General features: G+C 47.9%; 1 protein-coding gene across 2 annotated transcripts in view; it reads left to right on the top strand.

The window, feature by feature from the left end:
• Nucleotides 1-21947, top strand: part of LSAMP (limbic system associated membrane protein) — a 1037990-nt gene that overhangs the window by 992232 nt on the left and 23811 nt on the right. Inside the window, exon 8 of one of the 2 annotated variants that reach the window (XM_073577085.1) lies at nucleotides 4359-4391. The exons of the other annotated variant lie outside the window; for it this stretch is intronic. Coding sequence (XP_073433186.1) covers nucleotides 4359-4391 — 33 coding nt within the window. The remainder of the gene's footprint in view (nucleotides 1-4358; nucleotides 4392-21947) is intronic. 2 annotated transcript variants of the gene reach the window in all.

The raw sequence follows: 21947 nt of genomic DNA, 5'->3' as shown, positions 1-21947 counted from the left end.
CCCGGCAACAAGAACACCAAAGCCGATGCGTTATCCAGGGTCTTTCAGCTGACCGAGACACCGAAGGAGCCTTCACACATTATCGAACCCACTAAAGTCATCACTGTGGCTCCTGTGAATCTTTCTCCGCCCCAGGCAAGACTCTCGTGTCTGAGGATGCTAGAAGAAGGGTCTTATACTGGGGCCATTCTTCTAAACTTGCTGGTCATGCTGGGACAAAGAAGATGTTGGCCCTCATTTCCTGCCACTACTGGTGGTCTACTCTTCGTCAAGATGTGTTTGACTTTGTTGCCTCCTGTCCGTCCTGTGCTAAAAACAAGGTACCTCGACAGCCTCCGTCTGGCTTGCTACTCCCGTTGCCAGTTCCTGCAGTTCCTTGGGAACACATCGCCATGGATTTCATCACCGACCTGCCCCGCTTTTCCAGCTGTACAGTGATCCTGGTAGTTGTGGACCGCTTCTCCAAAATGGCACATTTTGTCCCTCTGCCCAGACTACCTTCTGCTCCTGAGCTAGCCAAAGTCTTCATCCATCAGATCTTCAGACTCTATGGACTACCTCGACGTATAGTGTCTGACCGAGGAGTTCAGTTCACCTCCCATTTTTGGCGAGCACTGTGCAAACTCATGGATGTATCACTAGATTTCTCCTCCGCTTACCATCCGCATTCTAATGGGCAGGTGGAGCGAAGTAACCAAGCTTTGATAGGTTACCTGCGTTATTTTTCCAATGCCCACCAAAACGATTTGGTTGACCTTCTTCCCTGGGCTGAGTTCGCCTACAATAACCATACCAGTGAGTTCTTAATCAAGTCTCCTTTCTTTGTTGTATTTGGCCGACATCCTGGTGTTCCTCTTCCTGTGACTCCTGCCTCAGAAGTACCTGCAGCCAACTCTTTGTCCACAGAGTTTTCCAAGATTTGGGCCGAGACCAACGTGGTACTCAAGAGAGCCGTTGATCGAATGAAGAATCACGCTGACAAGAGGAAACTGGATTCACCAGCGTATCACACGGGAGAGAGGGTCTGGCTCACATCCAAATATATCTGGCTGAAGATGCCTTCGTATAAGTTAGGTCCACAGTACATTGGTCCTTTTGAAGTCCTTGAACGTATCAACAATGTCACCTACAAGTTGAGGTTGCCTGATTCACTCCAAGTCCCGAACACCTTCCATGTCTCTCTCCTGAAACCAGTGGTACTAAACCGTTTCCACTCCGCACCCTACTCTGTCTCTCAACCAGTTGGTACCGACAACATCTTTGAGGTGAAGGATATCCTGGCTATGAAAAAGGTCAAAGGGAAGACCTTTTTTCTTATTGATTGGAAATGGTTTGGGCCTGAGGAGAGATCCTGGAAACCCCAGGAGAATATCAACGCACCCCGCATTCATAAGAGGTTTTTTTGCCAGTCTCGGGGAGGGTTGGCTTAAGGGAGGGGGTACTGTTATGGCTGCCATGGCCGTCTCCTCTCATACTCACCTCCCCGCTCCAGCTTCGCAGCCTTCCTCGGGTCGGGGCTCGCTCCGTCTGATAGGTCCGCGGCCGACAGCGTCTCTGCGCTCTGTGCGCATGCGCCGTAGGCCACGACCATGCATCATCCCCTTTCCTTGAGCTCGGTGGTGCCCTGACCTGGAATCACCGCCAGACAAATGGGAGCTTGTGGCCAGGTATATCAAGCCGCCCTCCTTTAATGGAGGCGCCTGATCTTAGTATAGCACTAGCATTAGGCCTGGTTACTTCTTTGCTTGCATTACCTAGTTTTCTCCCTGGTTCTGTCTCCCCAGCTCTGTGCCAGCTGTACCCACCTGTCCTGTGTTCTTTCCGTGCCCGCCTGTCCTGTGTCTTGCTGTGCCCACCTGTCCTGTGTCTCAGCCGTGCCTCCTGTGTCTCGCTCCACGTTCCCTCCATTTCAGCTCAGTCCTGCCGTTCTGAGGTCCCTCCTAGTCCACCAGTCCCACTTCTGTACTACCTCCCTTAACCCGCTCAGCTCCGATACCCCATGCTCTCTCTGTCCTGTAGAGGGGCTTCCAGCTTCCCTAAAGAGCCGCCGCTCTTGGTACCGGCTATCGTGGTACTCGAACCCCAGTGCCTGCTCCTAACGATCCCTGTATAGGGGTTGGATCCACCTGCTCCGCTTGCCTGGGGGCCTCGATGCCATGATCCAGAGGGTCCACTCTTGGAGGCTTGCCTCGCCAAGCCGTAATAGTTACTTGCTCCTCCAAGGGCTAATGCCGGAACACGACTGCCTCACTCTCTGAGAGACACGGCGGGCATGGTCAGCGGAGGTCCGGCGGTAATCACTCCATGTCGGTAATGTAATAAAGCGCAGGTGCTGATGATGTCACCATGGATCAGAGACAGACCAAAAGTTAAAGGGTTTAACTTACAGAGTGAATGTGATTTAACGATATACTAAAGCTAAGCAGAGTTATCAAACAGTCAACTTATCAGTCCAATGAAGCCTTGATTGAAGGCTTGTCTTCTCCAATGTAGGCACCGTCAACAGCGGCACTTGTAGCCTCTATAGTCTCTCCACTCCTGGAAACCGGGAACTCTGGGGTTAAGCCTCTGCAGTCCCCTCTCAGGGTGATGCTGGAAGCAGGGAGACACTGCTGAACTGAGTCTCTCCTGCTCTAAGTCTCTGTATATTAAAGGGAATCTGTCACCTCATTTTTCGTATATAAGATGCGACCACCGCCATCAGGGGCTTATCTACAGCATTCTATAATGCATTCTGTAATGCTGTAGATAAGCCCCCGATGTAACCTGAAAGATGAGAAAAATAAGTTAGATTATTCTCACGCTGGGGTCTGATCCGGTCCAATGGGTGTCGCGGTCCGGTCTGGCTCCTCCCATATTCTAGCGATGACGTCCTCCTCCTTACTTCTGCCACGGCTCCTTCGCAGGTGTACTGCTCTGCCCTGTTGAGGGCAGAGCAGAGTACTGCAGTGCGCAGGTGTTGGGAAAGGTCAGAGAGAATGTGTGGTATACCCGCTTGCTGGTACTGGGACATCCTGCTATAATGGGGGTATTTGGATACTGGGAAAATGCAGCAAATGTTGGCCCTGATTTATCAAACAAGTTTTTGGCAGAATTCTGTCATAAATCTTTTTGAAGAGCCACAAATATTTGGCAACTTTTCATTGGTTGATTCCAAGTGTGCGTCATATTCACCAGATCCAAAAGCAGTGTACTGTCCTGGTGCAGGGATCTACCTCAGCCTTGCCGAGGAATCAAAAGTGCAAAAAGCTGATTTCTCTTTTGTGCTCCATAATTAGCAATGATTGATTGCATTCCCCGTGCACTGCACTGTTTCCCACTTTTTCCCTTTTCTGTGCCTGTAATGCAGACAAATGGCCACTAGATGGCAGGAACTGCACATAAGACTGCTGTTGGCGGTAAAGAAGTAGAAGGCGCCTCACTAGACCGCTGCGGTGCTGATCGGGTCAGGACAGGCGCTCAACAATTTTTCTTAAAATTTTTAAATATGCTTATTGTCAGTGAATGGGATCTCTTCTGCTTATATTCTGTGGCTTATGACCTGTACAGACCTTACAGTGTGTTCACACAGTACTTTTTTTTCAGCGTGAAAAACTCATTTTTGTTATATTTCTGAGTGCGTTTTTCATGCAATTTTTTTTAATGTATTCATTTGAAAAAATTGTAAAAATAAACACAGCCGAACGGATGAAAGAATGATGAGCAGCAGGTAAAAAACAGCTCCAAAACACAAGGAAAAAACGCACGAAAAACGCATAGAAAAAAATGTGTCGACAATGTATTCCTCATAATCCTTCCAGCTAAAGGTTTGTTACAATTGTATCCAGCCTAAAACATCCTCTGTGAGCGAAGCTGTCCCCCCGGCCGATACCTTTATCTGCACTGATACATTGTAACAAACTATCATGGAGAGAGGTTTGTCTAGACCCGATACAGTGGTGACAAACCTTCCATAGATCTGTATAAGTAAGAAACTCATATTTACTGACTGCAAACAGAGGGTTTGAAAGTGGAGAACAATGGAAAGAGCCAGAAACTACCGTTATACAATGATTCTATGTTATTTACATAGGACTGCACCCGCCCTTCTATACATTGTGATTATGGAGCGCCATCTGCTGGACACTTATGAGTGTCTATGTGTGGATATCTATGTGTGTAACCACATACATAGGTTTCAGGGAGACTCCTCGGGGGCAGGACCGGCAGCATTCCCCTCCTCCTTAGAGGTCACTAACATACTGTAGATGTCACGGTGCTTAGTAATTAACCAGTTCATGACTATTCATTACTAACCCTTTAACCTTATCTGTGCCAGAGCCGGATAATGATGTTTAATAATCTTATTTCCCTTCTAGAAAGAGACAGCAACACCCGGTTCAAGCAGAAAGGTATAGTACAGTAAGAGCGCCCCCTTTCTGCTCCACGTCACACGGCAGTGTGAGAGTTCTATCTCTCTTGTGCCTTTATCCAACCAAGAGGTCCAGGGGTTAATTCACAATTGTCTGATTTCATCTGCATATGTGATGTCACAGACTGAGAGCAGCACAGAGGGTTTTACACAAGAAATATGTCTACAGGATCTCCTGGGAGGCCACCATTCTGGGAAGCATTTTATTTCAATGTTGCGGCAACCAAAAACAACGTAATTCTATCGTTTTGTTTTGTTTTTTTTCTCATTATGCCGTTTGCCGAGTGGATTAATTTTTTATGTTTTGATAGACTAAATATTTCTGATCACAGTGATACTGAATATGTGTATTTTTTTTTTTTTTTTAAATGTTTTATTTTCAATGGGGCAAAAGGAGGTGATTTGAACCTTTATGTTTTTTTTTTATTTTTTTCCTATTTTTTTTTTCACTTTCTTTAACAGTCCGACCACCGGTGCTACACACAGCAGGGCTTCAGCACGGCTACGTACACAGACTGGTAGGGATAAGCGCACACTGGGAAGTCGGGTTCCGCTTCCCGACTCATCTTTAGTCCATAATTCGGTTCCTGTACTAGAACTGCACGCGAACCTGAACCTGAACCCCAATGAAATCAATAAGGGACCAAAACTTTGAAGCTGGAAAATCAATCTCTCTTCTCTCCGGACTCCAGAACTGTAAAACAGACATCCAGTATAAGTCTATGTTCAGAGTTCAGCACCGGACGCCTAATGTTTGGTGTGATCCCCGAACTTTACAGTTCAGATTCAGTCATCTCTGCTGACGAGCAAAAGGGGAACGAAGTTCTGACCCTCTGACTTCCAGGCTCCACATCTCACCATCCACGGCTGCTTTGATCGTGAGACCGCCATCATTTTACAGACAATCATCTCTTCTGTCTCATACATAAATGTGACTTGCGACTATTCAGCATAAAGTTCCGCAGATTCTCGTCATCTCGCTGTATTGTTACTGTTTTGCTCCCAGTGGTGGAATAATCTTTTTGTTCCTATATACCACAAATTACAACCTGTTCTCACAATATCTAATAGATCAGTGTGTTATTAGGATGATTCCCAAGTGAGAGGTCACTGGTTCATATCGAGGAGCCGCCATGAAGACGATTTCCCAAGAAAAGAGAAACTGCATCATCTAAATCATCGATAGCTGTCTCTCGGCCAAGAAAATTCCCAAACTGCATCATGTGAGCGCCATGACAGCTGAAAGAATATGTAATGAAATCCGTCCATCCATTCAGAAGCCGAGAGGTGGACGTGGGTCGCCCTCCCAGGGCTGTGGGGTACTCGGTACCGGGCCGGTATCAGTGGGATGTGTCACAGCAGCGGTGACCCGGACCGTGGCCCTGGGCGCCCAAGTAATAGGAAGATGATGTGAATGGTGGAATGTAGTTAATGGAATAGTTTGTGACGCCACCTGTGGTATTCAGCAAGGGAGGTGTTAAGCCAACGCTGCAGACAGATCCTCCGGGACAGATGGTGTGGTGCAGCAATGATGTTATAGCCCTCCACAGGCAGGGCTGTTGTCCCAGGGCAGTGTAGATGTGGAGACACTTAGATGGTGTAGTGTTTGGCGCAGGGGATGTAGCAGTGCCGGGTGGACGGACGCAGGAAGGAATGGAGGACACCAGGGCATGTAGTTCCAAAGCTTTACTCACAGTCTGTAGTGCCCGCTTCTGTGCTGTGTCCTCCGGGTCAGGGACTCAGTCAACCTGAAGGCAAGATGGAAAGCTCCCTTCCAACACTCCGCCAACTTATGTGCCTTTTCTGAACGTCTCCTCTATAGCGCCTTTAAGTGTGAAGATCTCCTAGTACTGAGTTACACTGGAGTTCCTCCTGACAGATGTTCCCAAGAACTCTACTTGTACGGCAGACAGCTGTAGCCTGCTTTGTGGACTCTCTACTCCTGAGTTCCAGCTCTCTATCCATGTTGCTGTTGTGCCCCCCAAGTCTTAGATGGGAGTAGTGCATTTACAGCCCACTACTCCACTGGTGTCTGCTGCAGAACCATTAGTGTCCATACAACCTCAGGGACTGGGCCCCGGCCTTGCGCTTAGACCTTCTAGGCAGGGTTCTTCCTCTAACCCACGTCCTCTATGTTCCCTTTCACTCCTACGTTCCGTACTTGTCTTTCCCTTCTATGGAAGCTCAGGCTTCGGTTCAATGTCTTTCTTCTTCTTTCCTTTCCCGTTCCAGCTGGCTCAGATCACTGAGGCAGCTGCAGCACTCCTTCCTCCATCCCTCTTCCAGGGATCCCCACTCCTCTCCGAGTGGCTTAACTGAACTCTAACTGAACTGAACTGAACCGCAATCCTAAAACCTTCCCTCTCTTTAATATGTATTCTCAACTCCACCCACCTCCCAGCACGTTTAGTGTTCCAAGCAGGGAACCACCAAAGGTGCTCTGCTACTCTCTAAGCAAGGAGCCGCAATGTGGTTTTGCTGAACTACTCTATTGTGTGGGGTGCGAGTGTTGGAGCGTGGTCAGGAGCTTCCAACTTACCTGGATGGTGGGGCACCACACCTTAGGAGAAGGTGCAGTACCTCTGTGGCGACTGAGCCTCAGGGGCGCCACATATGTCTAGGAGAAATATCTGGGTCAACAAGTCGGCTCATTCCAAGATCTATCAGTTCTGAAGGCAAACATTATGAAGCTCGTGTGCTTCATAATAGTGAGATCACATATGTCCATGCTAGCACCGTGCGACTCAGATCACACAAGTCTGGAATGGTGGCCCGAAAAAAGGGAAGAAGCCTCGACTTCTATATTTATAAGGAGCATCGTGGACTGTAGAGGATTGGAAACGGAGGATGTTGAGCAATAAGATGAAAGTCAATAGACGGCTCTGATGGGTGCAAATAGGTCTGGAAGAAACAAGGGAAAAAGGGGCTATCGGATCAAGAAATTGAAGGAAGTGTGAAGTTCGGTGGAGGAAGCCTGATGATATGAGGTTGTTTGTTTGCTGGGGTTGCTAAGGAGAGTAACACTAATCCCAAACTGTTCTTCAACTATATCAATAGTAAAAGAATCATAAGTGAAAGTGTAGGCCCCTTAAAAAATTGTGAGGACAGAATGGTTGTAGATGACGAGGAAAAAGCTAATATATTACACACCTTCTTCTCCATGGTATTCAGGGTGGAAAATGAAATGCTAGGTGAAATGCCGAGAGACACAGAAAACCCTACATTAAGGGTCACCAATCTAACCAAGAAGAGGTGCAAAACCGGCTAAATAAGATGAAAATAGATAAATCTCCGGGTCCGGATGGCATACACCCACGAGTACTAAGAGAACTAAGTAATGTAATAGACAAACGATTGTTTCTTATATTTAGGGACTCTATAGCGACGGGGTCTGTTCCACAGGACTGGCGCATAGCAAATGTGGTACCAATATTCAAAAAGGCTCTAAAGGTGACCTGGAAATTATAGGCCAGTAAGTCTAACCTCTATTGTTGGTGAGATATGTGAAGGGTTTCTGAGGGATGTTATTCTGGATTATCTCAATGAGAATAACTGTGTAACGCCATATCAGCATGGGTTTATGAGGAATCGCTCCTGTCACACCAATCTAATCAGCTTTTATGAAGAGGTAAGCTATAGACTGGACCAAGGTGAGTATTTGGACATGGTATATCTTGATTTTTCCAAAGCGTTTGATACCGCGCCACAAGAGGTTGGTACACAAACTGAGAATGCCGGGTCTGGGGGAAAATGTGTGTAAATGGGTAAGTAACTGGCTGAGTGATAGAAAGCAGAGGGGGGTTATAAATGGGATATTCTCTAACTGGGTCGCTGTGACCAGAGGGGACCGCAGGGGTCAGTGTTGGGATCTCTTCTCTTCAACATATTCATTAACCATTTGGTAGAAGGTTTGCACAGTAAAATATCTATATTTGCAGATGATACAAAACTATGTAAAGCAGTCAATACAAGAGAGGATAGTATTCTGCTACAGATGGATCTGGATAAGTTGTAAACCTGGGCCGAAAGGTGGCAGATGCGGGTTAACAATGATAAATGTAAGGTTATACACATGGGAAGAAGGAATCAATATCACCATTACACACTGAACGGGAAACCACTGGGTAAATCTGACATGGAGAAGGACTTGGGGATCCTAGATAATGATAAACTTACCTGAAGCAGCCAGTGCCAGGCAGCGGCTGCCAAGGCAAACAAGAACATGGAGTGCATTAAAAGAGGTCTGGATACACATGATGAGAGCATTATACTGCCTCTGTACAAAGCCCTGATTAGACCACACATGCAGTACTATGTACAGTTTTGGGCACCGGTGCTCAGTAAGGATATAATGGAACTGGAGCGAGTACAAAGGAGGGCAACAAAATTAATAAAGGGGATGAGGGAACTACAATACCCAGAGAGATTAGCAAAATTAGGATTATTTAGTCTAGAAAAAAGACGACTGAGGGGCGATCTAATAACCATGTATAAGTATATAAGGGGACAATACAAATATCTCTCCGAGGATCTGTTTATACCAAGGGGGCATTCTCTGCGTCTGGAGGAGAGAAGGTTTCTCCACTAACACAGAAGAGGATTCTTTACTGTTAGGGCAGAGAGAATCTGGAATTCCTTGCCTGAGGAGGTGGTGATGGCGAACTCAGTCGAGGGGTTCAGGAGAGGCCTGGATGTCTTCCTGGAGCGTAACTATATTATATCTTACAATTATTAGGTTCTTTAGAAGGACGGGGATTTATTCTGACGGAATATAGGCTGAACTGGATGGCCAAATGGTTTTTTTTGGCCTTGCTAACTATGTTACTATGTTTCGCAGCCAAAGGTATTGGATACTTGACGAGGATCAACAGTGGTTTCAATGCTGAGCTGTATGTGAGTGTCCTACAAGACGAGTTACTCTGTACACTCGAGTCCTATGAGTATGAAAAGGGCGGCATAGTGTTACAGCAGGACAATGACCTGAAGCTTACATCGAGATGGGCGAAGAAATGGGTCAATGACAATGAAGTAGAGGAGCTGGATTGTCCCCACAGGCTTCAGACTTCAACCCAATCCACCACTTGTGGGTATAGATGAAGAAAAAGCTGTATGCAGACCCAAGAGAGGCGACCAGTGTGCACCAACATGAGGAACGTGTAGAAGAAACCTGGGATCAGATTTCAGACAAGACATGAATGAATCTGATCGAGAGCAGCCCAGAAGGATTCAGGCCATGGTGAAAGCCAAAGGGGGATTATAAAATACTAATAAAATAATAAAAAAGATTTTTAGAGTTTTAGGAGCAAAACAATAACAATGTGGTGACAGGACAATGACCTGCATAACTATTCATATGCTAAATAGCTGCAAGTCACATTTATGTACGATATAGAGGAGATGATTGTCCATAAAATGATGGTGGTCTCACATGTGAAGCTGTAGTGGATGGTAAGATATGGAGCCTGAAAGTCAGAAGGTCAGAACAGTGTTACCCTTTTGTTCATCACTGTACATCAGAAATCAACATCAAACTGACCACAGGCCAGTGTTCACAGGAGTATCGTGATGACAGGTTCAGGGTTCTTCCGCAGACCACGATCACATTACAGAGGAGCTGATGGTTGAAATTAATTACGTGTTTCTGGACGGCACATGGAGAATCCCACTGTCAGTGATTGCAGGTTGATTTAACTGGTATCAGCCGTGGGTGGAGCTGCAATCCACCCACGGCTACTAATGAGATATGACACGTGATTAAATACTGTGTGTGTGAGCTGTGGGGACATTATACTATGTGTGGGAGCTGTGGGGACATCATACTCTGTGCGGGGAACTGTGGGGACATCATACTGTGTGTGGGAGCTGAGAGGACATCATACTGTGTGTGTGGGGGAATGTACTGTTGGGACATCATACTGTGTGGGGGAATGTACTGTGAGAACATCATACTGTGTGTGGGGGAATGTACTGTTGGGACATCATACTGTGTGTGGGGGAATGTACTGTGAGAACATCATACTGTGTGTGGGGGAATGTACTGTGGGGACATCATACTGTGTGTGGGGAATGTACTGTGAGGACATCATACTGTGTGTGGGGGGAATGTACTGTGGGGACATCATACTGTGTGTGGGGGGAATGTACTGTGGGGACATCATACTGTGTGGGGGAATGTTCTGTGAGGACATCATACTGTGTGTGGGAGGAATGTACTGTGGGGACATCATACTGTGTGTGGGGAATGTACTGTGGGGACCTCATACTGTGTGTTGGGGAATGTACTGTGAGGACATCATACTGTGTGTGGGGGAATGTACTGTGGGGACATCATACCGTGTGTGGGGGAATGTACTGTGGGGACATCATACCGTGTGTGGGGGAATGTACTGTGAGGACATCATACTGTGTGTGGGGGGAATGTACTGTGGGGACATCATACTGTGTGGGGGAATGTACTGTGAGGACATCATACTGTGTGAGGGAGGAATGTACTGTGGGGACATCATACTGTGTGTGGGGGGAATGTACTGTGGGGACATCATACCGTGTGTGTGGGAATGTACTGTGGGGACATCATACTGGGTGTGGGGGAATGTACTCTGAGGACATCATACTGTGTGTGGGGGAATGTACTGTGGGGACATCATACTGTGTGTGGGGGAATGTACTGTGGGGACATCATACTGTGTGTGGGGGAATGTACTGTGGAGACATCATACTGTGTGTGGGGGAATGTACTGTTAGGACATCATACTGTGTGTGGGGAATGTACTGTGGGGACATCATACTGTGTGTGGGGGAATGTACTGTGAGGACATCATACTGTATGTGGGGGAATGTACTGTGAGGAGTGAAGAGTAAGAAGCTAAATTGAAGTGCCCAGTGTCAGGCAGCTGCCACCAAAGCAAATAGGGTCATGGGATGCATTAGAAGAGGTCTGGGGACACGAGATGAAAACATAATTCTCTCTCTGTACAAATCACTCGTCAGACCGCACTTGGAGTATTGTGTGCAATTTTGGACGCCGGTGCTCAAGAAAGACATTTCTGAACTTGAAAGGGTTCAAAGGCGGGCTACTAAAATGATAAATGGAATTGGTTCACTACAATACCCATAAAGGTTATCAAAATTAGGTCTATTTACTCTAGAAAAGATATGACTTAGGGGAGACTTAATATGTATCTACAAGTATATCAGAGGGCAATACAGATATCTCTCCAATGAACTGTTTGTACCAAGGACTGTGACAAGAACAAGGAGGCATTCTCTTCGTTTGGAGGAAAGACAATTTCTGCACCAGCATAGAAGAGGGTTCTTCACGGTAAGAGCAGTGAGGCTCTGGAATTCTCTTCCTGAGGAAGTGATGATGGCCAAATCACTGAATGAATTTAAGAAAGGAATGGATGCTTTTCTTGTGAGTAACAGTATAGGACATCATACTGTGAGGACATCATACTGTGTGTGGGGGAATGTACTGTGAGGACATCATACTGGGTGTGGGGGAATGTACTGTGAGGACATCATACTGTGTGTGGGGGAATGTACTGTGGGGACATCATACTGTGTGTGGGGGAATGTACTGTGGGGACATCATACCGTGTGTGGGGGAATGTTCTGTGGAGACATCATACCGTGTGGGGGGGAATATACTGTGAGGACATCATACTGTGTGTGGGAAATGTACTGTGGGGACATCATACTGTGTGTGGGGGAATGTACTGTGAGGACATCATACTGTGTGTGAGGGAATGTACTGTGAGGACATCATACTGTGTGGGGGGAATGTACTGTGGGGACATCATACTGTGTGTGGAGGGAATGTACTGTGGAGACATCATAATGTGTGTGGGGGAATGTACTGTGAGGACATCATACTGTGTGGGGGACTGTACTGTGAGGACATCATACTGTGTGGGGGGGAATGTACTGTAGGGACATCATACTGTGTGTGGGGGGAATTTAATGTGGGGACATCATACTTTGTGGGGGGGAATGTACTGTGAGGGCATCATACTGTGTGGGGGAATGTACTGCGAGGACATCATACTGTGTGGGGGAATGTACTGTGGGGACATCATACTGTGTGTGGGGGAATGTACTGTGGGGACATCATACTGTGTGTGTGGGGGAATGTACTGTGGGGACATCATACTGTGTGTGCGGGAATGTACTGTGGGGACATCATACTGTGTGTGGGGGGAATGTACTGTGGGGACATCATACTGTGTGGGGGGAATGTCCTGTGAGGACATCATACTGTGTGTGGGGGAATGTACTGTGAGGACATCATACTGTGTGTGAGGGAATGTACTGTGAGGACATCATACTGTGTGGGGGGGAATGTACTGTGGGGACATCATACTGTGTGTGGGGGGAATGTACTGTGGGGACATCATAATGTGTGTGGGGGAATGTACTGTGAGGACATCATACTGTGTGGGGGACTGTACTGTGAGGACATCATACTTTGTGGGGGAATGTACTGTGGAGACATCATACTGTGTGTGGGAATGTACTGTGAGGACATCATACTGTGTGTGGGGGAATGTACTGTGGGGACATCATACTGTGTGTGGGGGAATGTTCTGTGGAGACATCATACTGTGTGGGGGTAATGTACTGTGGGGACATCATACTGTGTGTGGGAAATGTACTGTGGGGACATCATACTGTGTGGGGGGAATGTACTGTGAGGACATCATACTGTGTGTGGGGGAATGTACTGTGAGGACATCATACTGTGTGGGGGGGAATGTACTGTAGGGACATCATACTGTGTGTGGGGGGAATGTACTGTGGGGACATCATACTTTGTGGGGGGTAATGTACTGTGAGGGCATCATACTGTATGGGGGAATGTACTGCGATGACATCATACTGTGTGGGGGAATGTACTGTGGGGACATCATACTGTGTGTGGGGGGAATGTACTGTAGGGACATCATACTGTGTGTGGGGGGAATGTACTGTGGGGACATCATACTTTGTGGGGGGGAATGTACTGTGAGGGCATCATACTGTGTGGGGGAATGTACTGCGATGACATCATACTGTGTGGGGGAATGTACTGTGGGGACATCATGCTGTGTGTGGGGGGAATGTACTGTGGGGACATCATACTGTGTGTGTGGGGGAATGTACTGTGGGGACATCATACTGTGTGTGGGGGGAATGTACTGTGGGGACATCATACTGTGTGTGTCGGGAATGTACTGTGGGGACATCATACTGTGTGGGGGAATGTACTGTGGGGACATCATACTGTGTGTGGGGGAATGTACTGTGGGGACATCATACTGTGTGTGGGGGAATGTAATGTGGGGACATCATACTGTGTGGGGGAATGTAATGTGGAGACATCATACTGTGTGTGGGGGAATGTACTGTGAGGACATCATGCTGTGTGTGGGGGGAATGTACTGTGAGGACATCATACTGTGTGTGGGGGAATGTACTGTGGGGACATCATACTGTGTGTGTGGGAATGTACTGTGGGGACATCATACTGTGTGGGGGAATGTACTGTGAGGACATCATACTGTGTGTGGGGGAATGTACTGTGGGGACATCATACTGTGTGTGGGGGAATGTACTGTGGGGACATCATACTGTGTGGGGGAATGTACTGTGGAGACATCATACTGTGTGTGGGGAATGTACTGTGAGGACATCATACTGTGTCTGGGGGTAATGTGCTGTGAGGACATCATACTGTGTGTGGGGGGAATGTACTGTGGGGACATCATACTGTGTGTGGGGGAATGTACTGTGAGGACATCATACTGTGTGGGGGAATGTACTATGAGGACATCATACTGTGTGGGGGAATGTACTGTGGGGACATCATACTGTGTGTGGGGGAATGTACTGTGAGGACATCATACTGTGTGGGGGAATGTACCGTGAGGACATCATACTGTGTGGGGAATTGTACTGTGGGGACATCATACTGTGTGTGGGGGAATGTACTGTGGGGACATCATACTGTGTGTGTGGGGGAATGTACTGTGGAGACATCATACTGTGTGTGGGGGGAATGTACTGTGGGGACATCATACTGTGTGTGCGGGAATGAACAAAGGGGGCATCATACTGTGTGTGGGAGAATGTACTGTGGGGACATCTTAGTTTGTGTGGGGGGAATGTACTGTGGGGACATCATACTGTGCGTGGGGGAATGTACTGTGGGGACATCATACTGTCTGTGGGGGAATGTACTGTGGAGACATCATACTGTGTGTGGGGGAATGTACTGTGGGGACATCATACTGTGTGTGTGGGGGAATGTACTGTGGGGACATCATACTGTGTGTGGGGGAAAGTACTGTGGGGACATCATACTGTGTGTGGGGGAATATACTGTGGGGACATCATACTGTGTGTGGGGGAATGTTCTGTGGGGACATCATACTGTGTGTGGGGGAATGTACTGTGGGGACATCATACTGTGTGGGGGAATGTACTGTGAGGACATCATACTGTGTGTGGGGGAATGTACTGTGGGGACATCATAGTGTGTGTGGGGGAATGTAATGTGGGGACATCATACTGTGTGGGGGAATGTAATATGGAGACATCATACTGTGTGTGGGGGAATGTACTGTGGGGACATCATACTGTGTGTGGGGGAATGTACTGTGGAGACATCATACTGTGTGTGGGGGAATGTACTGTGAGAACATCATACTGTGTGTGGGGGAATGTACTGTGGGGACATCATACTGTGTGTGGGGAATGTACTGTGAGGACATCATACTGTGTGTGGGGGGAATGTACTGTGGGGACATCATACTGTGTGTGGGGGGAATGTACTGTGGGGACATCATACTGTGTGGGGGAATGTTCTGTGAGGACATCATACTGTGTGTGGGAGGAATGTACTGTGGGGACATCATACTGTGTGTGGGGGGAATGTACTGTGGGGACATCATACTGTGAGGGGGAATGTACTGTGGGGACATCATACTGTGTGTGGGGGAATGTACTGTGGGGACATCATACTGTGTGTGGGGGAATGTACTGTGGAGACATCATACTGTGTGTGGGGGAATGTACTGTGAGAACATCATACTGTGTGTGGGGGAATGTACTGTGGGGACATCATACTGTGTGTGGGGAATGTACTGTGAGGACATCATACTGTGTGTGGGGGAATGTACTGTGGAGACATCATACTGTGTGTGGGGGGAATGTACTGTGGGGACCTCATACTGTGTGTTGGGGAATGTACTGTGAGGACATCATACTGTGTGTGGGGGAATGTACTGTGGGGACATCATACCGTGTGTGGGGGAATGTACTGTGGGGACATCATACCGTGTGTGGGGGAATGTACTGTGAGGACATCATACTGTGTGTGGGGGGAATGTACTGTGGGGACATCATACTGTGTGGGGGAATGTACTGTGAGGACATCATACTGTGTGAGGGAGGAATGTACTGTGGGGACATCATACTGTGTGTGGGGGGAATGTACTGTGGGGACATCATACCGTGTGTGTGGGAATGTACTGTGGGGACATCATACTGGGTGTGGGGGAATGTACTCTGAGGACATCATACTGTGTGTGGGGGAATGTACTGTGGGGACATCATACTGTGTGTGGGGGAATGTACTGTGGGGACATCATACTGTGTGTGGGGGAATGTACTGTGGAGACATCATACTGTGTGTGGGGGAATGTACTGTTAGGACATCATACTGTGTGTGGGGAATGTACTGTGGGGACATCATACTGTGTGTGGGGGAATGTACTGTGAGGACATCATACTGTATGTGGGGGAATGTACTGTGAGGAGTGAAGAGTAAGAAGCTAAATTGAAGTGCCCAGTGTCAGGCAGCTGCCACCAAAGCAAATAGGGTCATGGGATGCATTAGAAGAGGTCTGGGGACACGAGATGAAAACATAATTCTCTCTCTGTACAAATCACTCGTCAGACCGCACTTGGAGTATTGTGTGCAATTTTGGACGCCGGTGCTCAAGAAAGACATTACTGAACTTGAAAGGGTTCAAAGGCGGGCTACTAAAATGATAAATGGAATTGGTTCACTACAATACCCATAAAGGTTATCAAAATTAGGTCTATTTACTCTAGAAAAGATATGACTTAGGGGAGACTTAATATGTATCTACAAGTATATCAGAGGGCAATACAGATATCTCTCCAATGAACTGTTTGTACCAAGGACTGTGACAAGAACAAGGAGGCATTCTCTTCGTTTGGAGGAAAGACAATTTCTGCACCAGCATAGAAGAGGGTTCTTCACGGTAAGAGCAGTGAGGCTCTGGAATTCTCTTCCTGAGGAAGTGATGATGGCCAAATCACTGAATGAATTTAAGAAAGGAATGGATGCTTTTCTTGTGAGTAACAGTATAGGACATCATACTGTGAGGACATCATACTGTGTGTGGGGGAATGTACTGTGAGGACATCATACTGTGTGTGGGGGAATGTACTGTGAGGACATCATACTGTGTGTGGGGGGAATGTACTGTGGGGACATCATACTGTGTGTGGGGGAATGTACTGTGGGGACATCATACCGTGTGTGGGGGAATGTTCTGTGGAGACATCATACCGTGTGGGGGGAATATACTGTGAGGACATCATACTGTGTGTGGGAAATGTACTGTGGGGACATCATACTGTGTGTGGGGGAATGTACTGTGAGGACATCATACTGTGTGTGAGGGAATGTACTGTGAGGACATCATACTGTGTGGGGGGAATGTACTGTGGGGACATCATACTGTGTGTGGAGGGAATGTACTGTGGAGACATCATAATGTGTGTGGGGGAATGTACTGTGAGGACATCATACTGTGTGGGGGACTGTACTGTGAGGACATCATACTGTGTGGGGGGGAATGTACTGTAGGGACATCATACTGTGTGTGGGGGGAATGTAATGTGGGGACATCATACTTTGTGGGGGGGGAATGTACTGTGAGGGCATCATACTGTGTGGGGGAATGTACTGCGAGGACATCATACTGTGTGGGGGAATGTACTGTGGGGACATCATACTGTGTGTGGGGGAATGTACTGTGGGGACATCATACTGTGTGTGTGGGGGAATGTACTGTGGGGACATCATACTGTGTGTGCGGGAATGTACTGTGGGGACATCATACTGTGTGTGGGGGGAATGTACTGTGGGGACATCATACTGTGTGGGGGGAATGTCCTGTGAGGACATCATACTGTGTGTGGGGGAATGTACTGTGAGGACATCATACTGTGTGTGAGGGAATGTACTGTGAGGACATCATACTGTGTGGGGGGGAATGTACTGTGGGGAAATCATACTGTGTGTGGGGGGAATGTACTGTGGGGACATCATAATGTGTGTGGGGGAATGTACTGTGAGGACATCATACTGTGTGGGGGACTGTACTGTGAGGACATCATACTTTGTGGGGGAATGTACTGTGGAGACATCATACTGTGTGTGTGGGAATGTACTGTGAGGACATCATACTGTGTGTGGGGGAATGTACTGTGGGGACATCATACTGTGTGTGGGGGAATGTTCTGTGGAGACATCATACTGTGTGGGGGTAATGTACTGTGGGGACATCATACTGTGTGTGGGAAATGTACTGTGGGGACATCATACTGTGTGGGGGGAATGTACTGTGAGGACATCATACTGTGTGTGGGGGAATGTACTGTGAGGACATCATACTGTGTGGGGGGGAATGTACTGTAGGGACATCATACTGTGTGTGGGGGGAATGTACTGTGGGGACATCATACTTTGTGGGGGGGAATGTACTGTGAGGGCATCATACTGTATGGGGGAATGTACTGCGATGACATCATACTGTGTGGGGGAATGTACTGTGGGGACATCATACTGTGTGTGGGGGGAATGTACTGTAGGGACATCATACTGTGTGTGGGGGGAATGTACTGTGGGGACATCATACTTTGTGGGGGGGAATGTACTGTGAGGGCATCATACTGTGTGGGGGAATGTACTGCGATGACATCATACTGTGTGGGGGAATGTACTGTGGGGACATCATGCTGTGTGTGGGGGGAATGTACTGTGGGGACATCATACTGTGTGTGTGGGGGAATGTACTGTGGGGACATCATACTGTGTGTGGGGGGAATGTACTGTGGGGACATCATACTGTGTGTCGGGAATGTACTGTGGGGACATCATACTGTGTGGGGGAATGTACTGTGGGGACATCATACTGTGTGTGGGGGAATGTACTGTGGGGACATCATACTGTGTGTGGGGGAATGTAATGTGGGGACATCATACTGTGTGGGGGAATGTAATGTGGAGACATCATACTGTGTGTGGGGGAATGTACTGTGAGGACATCATGCTGTGTGTGGGGGGAATGTACTGTGAGGACATCATACTGTGTGTGGGGGAATGTACTGTGGGGACATCATACTGTGTGTGTGGGAATGTACTGTGGGGACATCATACTGTGTGGGGGAATGTACTGTGAGGACATCATACTGTGTGTGGGGGAATGTACTGTGGGGACATCATACTGTGTGTGGGGGAATGTACTGTGGGGACATCATACTGTGTGGGGGAATGTACTGTGGAGACATCATACTGTGTGTGGGGAATGTACTGTGAGGACATCATACTGTGTCTGGGGGTAATGTGCTGTGAGGACATCATACTGTGTGTGGGGGGAATGTACTGTGGGGACATCATACTGTGTGTGGGGGAATGTACTGTGAGGACATCATACTGTGTGGGGGAATGTACTATGAGGACATCATACTGTGTGGGGGAATGTACTGTGGGGACATCATACTGTGTGTGGGGGAATGTACTGTGAGGACATCATACTGTGTGGGGGAATGTACCGTGAGGACATCATACTGTGTGGGGAATTGTACTGTGGGGACATCATACTGTGTGTGGGGGAATGTACTGTGGGGACATCATACTGTGTGTGTGGGGGAATGTACTGTGGAGACATCATACTGTGTGTGGGGGGAATGTACTGTGGGGACATCATACTGTGTGTGCGGGAATGTACAAAGGGGGCATCATACTGTGTGTGGGAGAATGTACTGTGGGGACATCTTAGTTTGTGTGGGGGGAATGTACTGTGGGGACATCATACTGTGCGTGCGGGAATGTACTGTGGGGACATCATACTGTCTGTGGGGGAATGTACTGTGGAGACATCATACTGTGTGTGGGGGAATGTACTGTGGGGACATCATACTGTGTGTGTGGGGGAATGTACTGTGGGGACATCATACTGTGTGTGGGGGAAAGTACTGTGGGGACATCATACTGTGTGTGGGGGAATATACTGTGGGGACATCACACTGTGTGTGGGGGAATGTTCTGTGGGGACATCATACTGTGTGTGGGGGAATGTACTGTGGGGACATCATACTGTGTGGGGGAATGTACTGTGAGGACATCATACTGTGTGTGGGGGAATGTACTGTGGGGACATCATAGTGTGTGTGGGGGAATGTAATGTGGGGACATCATACTGTGTGGGGGAATGTAATATGGAGACATCATACTGTGTGTGGGGGAATGTACTGTGAGGACATCATGCTGTGTGTGGGGGGAATGTACTGTGAGGACATCATACTGTGTGTGGGGGAATGTACTGTGGGGACATCATACTGTGTGTGTGGGAATGTACTGTGGGGACATCATACTGTGTGGGGGAATGTACTGTGAGAACATCATACTGTGTGTGTGGGAATGTACTGTGGGGACATCATACTGTGTGTGGGGGAATGTACTGTGGGGACATCTTACAGTGTGGGGGAATGTACTGTGGAGACATCATACTGTGTGTGGGGAATGTACTGTGAGGACATCATACTGTGTCTGGGGGTAATGTGCTGTGAGGACATCATACTGTGTGTGGGGGGAATGTATTGTGGGGACATCATACTGTGTGTGGGGGAATGTACTGTGAGAACATCATACTGTGTGGGGGAATGTACTATGAGGACATCATACTGTGTGGGGGAATGTACTGTGGGGACATCATACTGTGTGTGGGGGAATGTACTGTGAGGACATCATACTGTGTGGGGGAATGTACTGTGGAGACATCATACTGTGTGGGGGAATGTACTGTGGAGACATCATACTGTGTTTGGGGAATGTACTGTGAGGACATCATACTGTGTCTGGGGGTAATGTACTGTGAGAACATCATACTGTGTGTGGGGGGATTATACTGTGGGGACATCATACTGTGTGTGGGGGAATGTACTGTGATGACATCATACTGTGTGGAGGAATGTACTGTGAGGAAATCATACTGTGTGGGGGAATGTACTAAGGGGGCATCATACTGTGTGTGGGAGAATGTACTGTGGGGACATCATACTTTGTGTGGGGGGAATGTACTGTGGGGACATCATACTGTCTGTGGGGGAATGTACTGTGGAGACATCATACTGTGTGTGGGGGAATGTACTGTGGGGACATCATACTGTGTGTGTGGGGGAATGTACTGTGGGGACATCATACTGTGTGTGGGGGAATGTACTGTGGGGACATCATACTGTGTGTGTGGGAAAGTACTGTGGGGACATCATACTGTGTGTGGGGGAATGTACTGTGGGGACATCATACTGTGTGTGGGGGAATGTACTGTGGGGACATCATACTGTGTGTGTGGGGGAATGTACTGTGAGGACATCATACTGTGTGTGGGGGAATGTACTGTGGGGACATCATACTGTGTGGGGGAATGTACTGTGAGGACATCATACTGTGTGTGGGGGTAATGTACTGTGAGGACATCATACTGTGTGTGGGGGGAATGTATTGTGGGGACATCATACTGTGTGTGGGGGAATGTACTGTGAGGACATCATACTGTGTGGGGGAATGTACTATGAGGGCATCATACTGTGTGGGGGAATGTACTGTGGGGACATCATACTGTGTGTGGGGGAATGTACTGTGAGGACATCATACTGTGTTGGGGAATGTACTGTGAGGACATTATACTGTGTGTGGGGGAATGTACTGTGGGGACATCATACTGTGTGTGTGGGGGAATGTACTGTGGAGACATCATACTGTGTGTGGGGGGAATGTACTGTGGGGACATCATACTGTGTGTGGGGGAATGTACTGTGGGGACATCATACTGTGTGTGGGGGAATGTGCTGTGGGGACATCATACTGTGTGTGGGGGAAAGTACTGTGGGGACATCATACTGTGTGTGGGGAATGTACTGTGGGGACATCATACTGTGTGTGTGGGGGAATGTACTGTGGGGACATCATACTGTGTGTGGGGGAATGTACTGTGGGGACATCATACTGTGTGGGGGAATGTACTGTGAGGACATCATACTGTGTGTGGGGGTAATGTACTGTTAGGACATCATACTGTGTGTGGGGGGAATGTACTGTTGGGACATCATACTGTGTGTGGGGGAATGTACTGTGAGGACATCATACTGTGTGGGGGAATGTACTATGAGGACATCATACTGTGTGGGGGAATGTACTGTGGGGACATCATACTGTGTGTGGGGGAATGTACTGTGA

Source organism: Dendrobates tinctorius, unplaced genomic scaffold (assembly GCF_039654945.1).
Source record: "Dendrobates tinctorius isolate UK_male_01 unplaced genomic scaffold, ASM3965494v1 ptg000054l, whole genome shotgun sequence".
Taxonomy (NCBI): Eukaryota; Metazoa; Chordata; class Amphibia; order Anura; family Dendrobatidae; genus Dendrobates; species Dendrobates tinctorius.
This window is presented reverse-complemented; position numbering and strand designations above follow the sequence as displayed.